Raw genomic sequence first — 10,747 nt, forward strand, 5'->3', positions numbered from 1 at the left:
GTCTGAGTGAGGCCCCTCAGTCCTGTGCTCACCCCCTTGAAGGCCCCACAGTTCTGCCCGCTGCCCGTTCCAGGCCGCCCTCACTCTTCTGTTGGGGGGTGGTATGTGAATAGGTGTCCTCAGCCATGCGATGCAGCAGCAGCAGCTTTGAGCCAGAGGAGGGGGTCAGGGCTATTTCATGCCGCGATGCCTTCAACACCCCTGGCAGTCTTTGACAGATGCCAGCCCTGCTGGGGGAAGAGGCCCAAAGGGCGCTCCTGCCTCTGTCTCTCCTAGGGGTGTGGCCTCAGAGTACTAAGGGGGTGTCAGTGATAAAATAAATTTGCTTCTTTATTTTTTTTTAAATAGTCTTGCTCCGCTGTCCTCTCCAGGGCTTTTAGGACACAAGTTAAACACCTACTCCCAGGTTTCCTTAGGTCCTCAGCCTCGGCTCTCCCTTCTTGCTTTGAGTAAGGGAGTTCAAGTTCAAGAGCTGGAGTCCAGGAGAGGGAGGTGCTCTCATGGGGGCTAATGCCTGGGGTGGACGCAAGGGTGGGGGCTGGGCTCTTGGGGGAAGGAGGCTGGGGTGGCGCCACTTTGGGGTAGAGACAGGTTGAGGGCTCTGGTGTGCTGCCCACATCCACCCCTTCACCCCTACCCTCTGGTCTCCTGGTCCAGCAGGCTGGGCTTTCCAGAAACCATGAGGGGTGGGCTGAGGACCCAGGCGCCGGGCGTTTCAAGGCTCCGCAGTTGCAGGGAAAAGGTCAACCACCTGTTCTTCACGGGGGGCCAAGGCAGCCTTTGGCATCCAGTTGAGAGGAGAGCCTGACTGGCAAGCAGGCAAGGTGGGCAGGCTGGCAGAGCGTCTCTCCCTCCGCCCCTCCACTGCAAGGGAGAGCGCCTGACCCCGCAGGCCCCGGGGCATATCAGCCGGGGTCAGGAGTTCTGGATGCTGATGTGGATGAAGAGCGTGGCCGGTGACAATGAGGCCCCGTCCTTGGAAAGCAGGTGGATGTGGCGGTACCCTGAGGGGAGGGCCGTTGGGCGTTAGGCCTCTGCCCACCGCCCAGGTCTGTTGTCCGTCCCGCGCCACCACCCCTCCACCCACTAACCTTGCTTCAGGCTGTAGAGAGGCAGCGTGAACTGGCCCACGAAGTCATTGGGGGACATGGTGTCGTAATCCTCCACCACAAACCGCACCAGCACCAGCTCCGGAGCCCGCAGCTGGAACTGCAGGGTCTTTTTCCAGCTGGGGTTGAAGCCTAGGGCACAGCAGGGCGGTCAGAGACAGCCCGGACCTCCCCGCTGCCACCCTGTCCTCTGCGCGCCCCATGTGCCCCCACAGGGCCCCACCGTTGTTGAGCACGTAAGGGGTCTCCCTCCGATCACAGTCTTCGGGCACCCCATGGATCTCAACGCGCACCAGGGGGTCCACGATGGAGCTTGGCTTCTCAGCATTCAGCTTGGGCAGCTGCTGTGCCGTCAGCACCTGGGGAGACAAAGAGGAGTTTCAGGGCAGCCCCCTGCTGGGGCCCACACCCGCCTGCCTGCTGCTCGCCTCCAAGCGCGGCCCGAGACCTCCCTGCAGTCTCGGACCCCCCACTCCAGAGCTAGCGCTGACCCCAGAGAGGGGCTGGCCAGGCCGCTGACCTGGATGGTGAGAGTTGTTCTGGGGGGGCCGGGGTACTCGGGGTCAAACGTTGTGTTGGGCTGCCGCAGGCAGGCAGGTTTCAGGATGTAGCCGCACTGCCCATTGACGAGGAAGCGCCCGGTATTGAGGTCCATCTCGTAGCCTGGCGTCTGGAAGTTCAGGGCCACTGTGGACAGGGTCAGGGCAGGGGACCTTAGTGGCCCTCCCCTCGTGGCTCCATTTCAGGGGTGTCACTGCCCTTCCCCCAGACAGACCAGTGGGGGAGGACTCAGTTCTCTACAGAGTGTGGGCTCCCACCCCCACCGTGGCAGCCAGGGCTCCCACTGTCATGGTACCATCTCCCTGGTATTTTGCAAGGTGCCAGGGTAGGCATGCGGGGAGGCCCAGCCTCAGGTCAGACCTAGGGGTTTCCATCCCTATCCCTAAAGGGGCCTTATCCCTCCCTGGGTGGTGCTCAGCGCCCTCCAGAGCCTACCCTTGTCACAGACTTAGTGGGACCGCTGGGGGGCGGGGGATGTTGGGGGCACATGGGAAAAGACGTTTTTAATTTCGCCCTTCATAAAAAAAATGATGCGTTGCCCCACCTCCCTTGCTGACAATTTTTTTTTATTCTTGCCAACAAGATGTCTCCACCTTCTGGAAAGCTGTGGGGCCCCATCACTGCTGGGGCCTCTCAAGATTCCCAGAGGCCACCTCCACCCAGCAGCACCCTGTCTTCTCCCTGCTCCCGCTGCCCACTCACCCAGCTGGCAGCCCGAGTTCCACATCCCCTGGGGGTTGTAGTTGGCCGAGTTCACCCGAAGCCCGCGCGGGTAGACACGGGTCAGTTGGCAGGTGTTGTGCCTGACGAAGCTGTTCCCTGGGGGAGGGAAGGGCTGTAATGGGCCCCTGGGGTGTCCCTCATCCAGTGCCAGCGCCACGGGGAACAGAGGATGAACTCCCACCCCCAGCTCCCCCTGCCCCACTGGGTCTCGCTGACCCCTGGCATCTCACAGAGGAGACTGCTGACACCCAGAACTCCAGAGAGGGGCAGGGAACCCCTCCCATGGCCTGCCACTGCACCCCTACCCCAAACACCCACATTCCTGGCTCAGTGCATCAGACACCTGGCTGCAGACTGACATCCCTTCTCTACACTCAGCCCACGCTCACTCTTCCAGCCACGTTGGGGTTCCTGGAACCCTCCCTGCATATCATGCTCCAGGCCTCGAAAGACCTGCTCCTCCCGTCTGGAAATCCCTCCCCCTGCACCTGTTGCTTCCTCCTCATCCTTCAGGCCAGGTGTCCTCAGGTGTCACCTGCTCAGGAATCCTTCCCTGACTAATCTCACCCTCTTCTGCTGGACCTCCCCAGCCCCATCGCGGCCTGGCTGATCTCCCCACACCATAATTCTCTCCATGTCTGCACCCCCACTGGCTATGAACCGCTGTGGAGGGCCCAGCCTCCCACCTCCCCAACCTCTTCCTTCCATCCATATCAGCGGGTGCTGAACAGGTGCTGGGCACTCAGTCCCGGAGCCCTGTCTCTCCGCAACTCTGACTTCTTGACTGCCCGCACCCCTCTCAATCTCTATCCCACACCAACCTCAGGGCACCCTCCCCACTAGGGGCCTGCAGGCCCCCACTGCCCTCCTGCCTCCAGATGCCCATGTCCCTGCTCCTACCTGCCTCTCGGATGAACTTCTTGGCCTTGCGCTCGCCAAGGGAGCTGACCAGGCAGGGCTGTGCCAGGGCGGGGGTGGGGCGCAGGGCCCGCAGGTGGGTGGCACGGCAGTACACAACCAGGTCGGACAGCTCCGGGGAGACCTGCTTGGCCTGGGAGACAAGCCTCAGGGGGTCTGCCGGCTCCAGCACGCTGACAAGCCTCAGGGGGTCTGCGGGCTCCAGCATGCTGCCTCTCCAACCTTCCTGTCACCACCCGCCCCGGCCCAGCCCGGGCTGTGGCCCTGCCCAGCCCACTCACCAGCTGCTTCTGATCTGTCAGCTCTGCCTCCGATCCTTCCTCCTCTTCCTCCTCCCAGCCTGACAGAATGTGCGTGCCTTCCCTCCTGGCGGCAGGCAGCTTCTTCCCCTTCACCAGGACCCTGCCCTTCAGCTGCTACAGAGGCCAACAGGGAAGGATTAAGCCCCCTCGGCCCTTCGTCAGCTGGTTCTCATTCAATCAACACTGTGTGTATGTGGCGGGGATGGGGGCGGGGGGCGCGAGGGGATAGGAACACAAAAATGAATGACTTTTCTGAAGTAAATAAACGATGCCTGCGGCCACCGCACATCAGAACATTGCACGGCAGCCGTGAACAGGAACCAGGCAGCTCAGGAACCCATTTCAAGAGATCTCACACCAAAGAAGTGGGTGCAGGACATGAAATCATGTGACTTTCATGTGCAACATTTGCCAGAGAGGTAACGGTGCACATAGGGCTGTGCACAGGAGAAATCTGATGGACACACGAGAAACGGTTCAAGATGGCGACTTCTTGTCCAACAGGACGGGGGGTGAGCCTGAGGGAGGAACACCCGTTCTCACTGTATACCCGTCTGTGCAGCTCGATTTTTTTTTTTTTACTATGTGTATGTTACCTTCATGCTAATAAAAAGAAATCAAATCACACACATATACACAAACGTGAACTGATATTCTCAGCAGATGTGGGATTGGGAGCCCATTTTTTTCTCAAAAAAAAAAAAAAAAAAGAGAGAGAGAGAAAGAGAGATAGGGCCTCCCTGGTGGCGCAAGGGGTTAAGACGCAACCTATGAAGCAATCCGCAGCCTCTGCAGCATAAGTTCGAATTCCCGGCTGGCCAGGGAGCTACCCACATGGCGCAGCAGACCTCTCCTGACTCACCCGCTGCTCCCCTTAGCAGTGTATTTGGTCAGTCTGCCTGTTCTGCTCCCCACTCTGTCTCTGGTGAATCCCCTCATGTCCCCCGCATCTCTGGCCTGTACCCCAGCTCTTGTATGCATAAATAAATCTTAAAAAAAAAAAAAGGATAAATGTCCCGAGGGGTGGGTAGAGGCTCCGGGGCGTGGGAACAGAGGAGGAAGAACTCCCTCTGGCCCCAGGAAGCTGACAAGGCCACGGGAAGAGGCGGTGTAAGCGGAGCTATAATTCTAAGCAGGTGGCGCTGGACAAGCACAGATGGCGGGAGGGAGCCCCAGGCCGAGGAGACAGGTCAACCAAGGCTGCCAGATGGGGATGGCTGAGCTTGCAGGGACACCGAGGGCAGGGAGGCAGCGCAGGGAGGTCAGGGCCAGCAGGGAAAGCCTGGAACGCAGGGTGAAGGGAAGGGTGGTCTCATCAAGAATGTGGGGCAGAAGTGACAAGACCACAGGGCCAGGTGTCAGGGGAGCAGGGAAAGGGTAAGGCAGAGAGCGGCGAGGGGTTTTGAACCCGGGAGGTGGCATGAGCCAGGTGGGTGGATGGCAGGCGGCAGTCAGACCCTCTGGCCACCCAGGCGTGGCCCTGGGAGCATCACCTCTGGAGACGGCAGCTTTTCCGGGTTCTTGGGGTCCAGTGGCTGCGTCACCAGCATGTCCCCCAGGATGGTGCGGAGGTGGCGGGCCATGGTCGCCTGCTGCTCCAAGCCGCAGTGGTTCTCAAGGGACAGGATGACGGGATAAGGGGACACCTGGTCGGGAGGGCAGGAGCTCAGAGCCGCTCACTCTTCCTCCCCACCGCAACCCTACTACACCTGGTCCCCAACCTCCTTTGGGACAGGCAGACAAAGACAGGACTCAGGAGAACCCACTCTGGGGACACCTGAGCTGGTGGGGTGCAGACCCCGCTAGAGGGCAGAGGGCAGATCTAGGGGCTTGGGAAGCAGGTGGACTAAGTGGGAGGCTGAGGCGGCTCAGAAAAGGTTTTCTTTTATGAATGTTATTTAGACCTCTCCTGTCTCGCCCGCTGCTCCCCTCACTAGTGCGTTAGGTCCGTCTGCCTGTTCTGCTCCCCACTCTGTCTCTGGTGAATCCTCTCACCCCCCCACACACCTCTGGCCTGCACCTCAGCTCTTGTATGCATAAATAAATAAATCTTTAAAAAAAATTCTCTTTCTATGTGAAGGCTATTGACTGTCACTAACATTGCAAATTCATCTGTTGCTGTTACGGTTTGGAGAGTTTGGCAGAAGTTGTGATTTTCAGATGCCATGTTGAGCTTCTCTTCTATGACTTTCTCTTTGAAAGTCCTGATTAAAATGTCCTCTACCCCCAAGGTTTTCTTCTGGGAATTTTGCATTTTAATACATTTACTAAACATGAGGTGGGAGGTGGGAACCTCACACTCAGCTCTGCAAACCCCATGGGCCAGTTTTCCCAGCAGCACTTGGAAAATGAGTGATTTGCTTTGGAAGGTCTGAGGGTGGTAGGCATGGGAATGGGGGCAAGGGTGTCCTAGAAAGATTCTGGGGCTGGGTTGGGGTGCCGGGGGCTCACTGTGAAGGCATAGTCTCGCACGGCCTGGATCACGTCCCGGAAGAGGATCTTGGAGGTGAATGTGTGGCCGTGGTAGATGACAGGCTCCCCTCCCGGCCCCTCCCAGCAATCCAGCTCCACACAGCGGCATCCCTGGGCAAAGGCCCTGCAGACAGATGGAATGGACAGGCACAGGGTTGTGTGGCACCCCAGACAGGGCAATGCTCTGAGCTCAGTAGGCCCCAGAAAGCCTGCATGTAGAAGCTGAGCCTCATATCCCCCCAGGCAGACATGCACAGCCCCACCAGCCCCCACCAATGTACCTAACATAGGCCTCGGTGCTGCTGGCCCCCTCAATCTGAGAGGTGGTCAGATAGGTATTGTGGGAGGAGGAGATGAAGTAGTGGGCCAGGGGCTGGTGCATGTCCTGGAACACTCTCGTGTGGGCCGGGTCCAGGGCCGCCCCCTCAGGTGACAGCAGGTACATCATGAAGCCATCCAGCGTCATCAGCTCATGCTGCTTGGCTGCAGGGATGCGCAGGAGAGAGTGTTAGGTCACATGGGGGACTCCCATGTTGAGCCCCACATGCCCCCAGTGTTCACTCCTCTTAGTAGTCAAGAGCACCTCTCTACTAAATAGACTCGACATCAGTCTTGTCATTTAATCTCCAACCACACACGATACGTGGCCTTTTACAGAAGTGGTGGCTGAGTTTCAAAGAGGTGAGTTAACCTGCCCGAGATGGCAGCAGCACTGGAAGCAGAGCCCATGCAGCTGGGAAGCCAGACCCATCAGAGGCCAGACCCGGGCCCCAACCCTGTCTCCCAGGGCCCCCACCTATCTCGTTGAGCTCGTAGGTCTGGATGAGCTGCTCGGCGTGGGCCAGAGTGGCCCCGTCCTCGCCCTGGTCCGCCAGGAAGTCCAGCAGCTCAGGGGCGCTCAGCAGCTGGTCCTCGCCCGAGTACCGATGGAAGAGCTCCTCCAGCTCGGGGCGCTTCAGCAGCCGCCGCAGAAAATCCTCAATCTCGGACCCCTCCAGCCGCTCGTTGTTGGAGTGGTCACACTCCTGGAGAGCAGGGAGCAGGAATTCAGGGGACCCCATGGGGAAGCTACCTGCACCAACACACCCATTGTCTCCCATGTCCTCTCCCCGGGAAGGTGGATGCCCCTTCACAGGCTGGGAGACAGCCGGCCAGGCTCCGGACTCCCTCACGGCCACACAGCCAGGAAGGTACAGGCCTGGTCTCAGCTTCGGTGCCTGTCCCTGTCCACCCGAGAACAGATGTGTAGGAGGAAATCCAGGGCCCGAGGCTGGACAGAGCGCCTGTGCCAAAATCCCCCTCCCTGTGTGTGCACGTTACCACCCCTGCACTCGCACCTGGGGCCACGCGCCACTGTGAGTTCACGTGGCCGGATGCCAGGTGGAGCACAGGCCGGCCGCACAGCCAAGAGGGGCCTGCATGTGCTCCCATTGGGCCATGGACTCCTCCCACCTGTCTGTCGGTGTTCCCATGCACCGGGTGTACACAGTCACATGTGGAGGGGCCACCATCCATGCCCCCATGGTGTGGGGCGCGCACAGGTGCCAGTGAGCTGACGCCTGCCTACACGCCCAGTGCCAGCCACACAGGGTCACATGTGCAAACAGTGTCTATAGACTAGACCACAGGGGAGGGGAGACCACAGGTCCTAGTTACCCTTGGGCTCCGCGTGCGGGTGGGAAAGGAAGTTCCGGGCCAGTGGCCTCAGCAGAGGGGGAAAGCAGCAGCTATTCCCTTTTTTCTATGCAAAAAAAGGTGTCATGATTTTTCCGACAATCCAATAGCATGGGGTCTTTCTGAGGGAGAGGCCGCTCCCTCCAGGAAAGCTGGGCGGGGGGCTCAGATGGCCAGGGAGGCAGAGAGCAGAGGTCGGCGTGGCGGCGAGCACCCACCTTGAAGAGGCTGTAGGCATACATGTCGTTCATGTCCACGTTGACCATTCGGAGCAGGCTCTTGATCTCCTTGAAGCTCATCTTGCTGTCCTGGTCCGAGTCCGCCCGCTGCAGGTAGGAGTAGATCCAGGTGTGGACGCTCAGGAAACACCAGTTTCAAAAAATGGAATGAACAGGCCCAAAATGGGGTCCTTCTTGCCAGGCCCCTACCTGGATTGATACCTAATCTCACTGCAGTTTCCATCTCTCCTAAACCAGCCAGTCTGGGGTTTCCCCATCAGCACCAGCGAGGTCACCTGCATAAGACCCGGGTCCTCCCCACCCCTTTCCGTGGAGGTGAGATGGTTGCACCTGAAATAGTCTTTCCTTTGCTAATAACCTTGCACTCCCCCGCATAAATACCTCCATTTTGTTCACCCCTATCCAGGCCGGGTGCTGCGGGGTTCATGAGTTATTAATAAAGTGGATTGATGTCTAAATTTGCAGATTTTGGTTTTTTTATCACCATCAATTGGCTGACAGGTAACTAACAGGTGCCTGACTCTGGCCTCCTGTTGCCTCCCCCATGCAGGACGAGTCCTCAGTCTGCAGGCTTCCCAGCGCAGTCGCCTGTGTTTCCAGCCCCCCCCACACCCCCCAGGCCCAAGACGGGGGCGGGGCTTCTCAGCCACAGACGGTTGGGCAGGGCCATGCCTCCCCTCAGCCTGGGGCGTCGCGGCCAGGCCCAGCCCTCCCTCCCCGCCAGGATATTGGTCAGGATATTGGTCGAGGCGCTCGAGCTGGCTCATGGTGCTGAGGCTGGCGCGCAGCTTGGCCAGGCCGCGCACCCAGCACTGCGCCTCCTCCGCCGTGGGCGCCACCAGGTCCAGGTTCTTGCGACGGCCCTTGAAGGCGATGGTGAGGCAGCGCTCCGGCTCGTAGGCGCCCCCGTAGCGCCGCAGGCCCTCGGACTGGTGGCCCTGGCGGACGTCCTCGATGTGCTGCAGGTAGACTGCGGGAGGTTGGGCGGGGCGGGTCAGGGCGGCCTGGGCCCCGCGCGGCGCCCCCACGCGGCCCCTCCGCGCCGCCCGCCCCCCCCGCCCCCCCCCTCGGCTCACAGACGTGCTGCGATGGCGCGCGCGGGAAGCCCCGCTGGAACCACACGCTCAGGCCGTCCTCCTGCAGCCGGTACAGCCGCTCTTTGTGCCACCGCCGCGAGCGGATCTTGCAGAGCCGGGAGCCCCGCAGCATGGTGCGCACATCCTCGTCCTCTATCAGGCCTGCGGGGGCAGGAGGAGTGGGGTGTCAGGGCCTGGCCCTAACCGAAGCTCCTTCCACTCTCCTCCCAGATAATAGCCGGGGCCTAGGCATCTCCAAGCCTCACATCCTCTCCTTACTGTAACATGCCCCAAACCTGGGTCGACTTTCAGCTTTTCTACCTTGGCCAGGGCTTGGTGTGCCCCATCCAGGTTTCCCTGGGACAGGTGCCAGTAACAGGCCCTCCACTGGCTCTGCTAGACAGTTGCCTCTGGAGGCCCTCAGAGCACAGCACCCTCTCAGGCCACACCTGGGACCCAGCCCTCCCCGAAGGTCAGTCACCCTTTCTACTGTCCATCACAGGCTCCAACTTTGAAGCTTAGAATCTGCCTTCAACAGCCTCTTCCCAGGGCCTCCCTGGTGGCACAGGGGTTACAGCCTCAGTGCTATCAAGCTATCACCGGCCACTGTGATAGCTGTGAGTTCGATCCCCAGCCAGGGAGCTACCCACATGGTGCAGCAGACCTCTCCTGTCTCACCCGCTGCTCCCCTCAGCAGTGTACTTCAGTGGATCCTCCTGTTCTGCTCCCCACTCTGTCTCTGGTGAATCCTCTCGCCACCATGCATCTCTGACCGGTACCCCCAGTTCTTGTATGCATAAATAAATAAATCTTAAAAAAGCCGCTATCTCACTGTTTACCCCCACACCTCTCTTGCTGCAATCCAAGCGCCTCACTTCTTCTTTCCCAAAGACAAGAGGCAGAGCAGTGGCCACTCTGGATCCAGGGTCACTGGCAAACCCTGCGGGCCCACTTGAGGCTGACCTCAGGAGTCCTCCTTGTGCCTGGTGGGCCCAGCGGAAAGCATGGTCTCCTGTGACATCTGACACACCACTCTGCCCAGCACTTGTCATAACCTCATGTAACCCAGCGGCCCATGGGAACTCGGAGTGACAATGTCCACCTTCTTTATTAAGAGAATGTTCACAAAGCACCTGCACAGTGCCAGGTCCTGCCCATGTATAACACACAAGAAAAGAGCACAGAGAAGCTTAAGCAGCTCGCCAGAAATCCAGGGCAAGGACATGATGGAGGCAGCTCCAAACTCCCGTGTCAGGCTCCAGTACCTTTGGTCACTCCAGTGTCCTTGGTCACTACACTAATCGCCTTGCCCCTGCTTCTCTCTTCCTCCCTCTGCCCTCCCTGCTGCCACCTTGGCCAGGGAACAGGGGTGTTAGAAAGAATTTAAATTTAGGGGTCTGGGGCATCAAATCTCAACTCTGTCACTTTCCGGTTACATGGCCTTGGTGGCACTAATCTGTGACAGTGCTAAGCTTCATGGTGTCTGTGCCAAAAATGGAGACCACGCAGTACCAGCTGCAAAGCCCAAAATTCAGCCGGATGCTGCCCATCTGGAGCACACCCTGCTGGGACATGCCTCAGCAGGGGTCAACACCAGGCTTCCAGCAACAATGGAAGGGTGAGAACTATGTAAACGCGCCCTTCCAAAGAAAGGCGATAACCAGGAGTGGATG

The 10,747-nt window shown here is 59.4% G+C and overlaps 1 protein-coding gene across 1 annotated transcript; it reads right to left on the reverse strand.

Moving 5' to 3' along the window:
• Positions 1 to 915: 915 nt before the first annotated feature.
• PLCD3 (phospholipase C delta 3) lies at positions 916 to 9,222 on the reverse strand (the record flags this gene model as incomplete). The annotated part of the gene is made up of 14 exons (XM_084236718.1): positions 9,075 to 9,222; positions 8,740 to 8,968; positions 7,978 to 8,107; positions 6,882 to 7,110; positions 6,367 to 6,568; positions 6,065 to 6,209; positions 5,107 to 5,259; positions 3,593 to 3,727; positions 3,294 to 3,444; positions 2,373 to 2,489; positions 1,630 to 1,796; positions 1,333 to 1,468; positions 1,092 to 1,241; positions 916 to 1,004 (listed from the first exon to the last, which is right to left on the reverse strand). Exons 1-14 carry the CDS (start codon positions 9,205 to 9,207, stop codon positions 916 to 918), a joined length of 2,166 nt encoding a protein of 721 aa, XP_084092844.1. The 5' UTR covers positions 9,208 to 9,222.
• Between the last annotated feature and the right edge of the window lie 1,525 nt (positions 9,223 to 10,747).

The sequence above is a fragment of the Talpa europaea genome, assembly GCF_964194135.1.
Source record: "Talpa europaea genome assembly, chromosome: 7".
NCBI classification, from domain to species: Eukaryota; Metazoa; Chordata; class Mammalia; order Eulipotyphla; family Talpidae; genus Talpa; species Talpa europaea.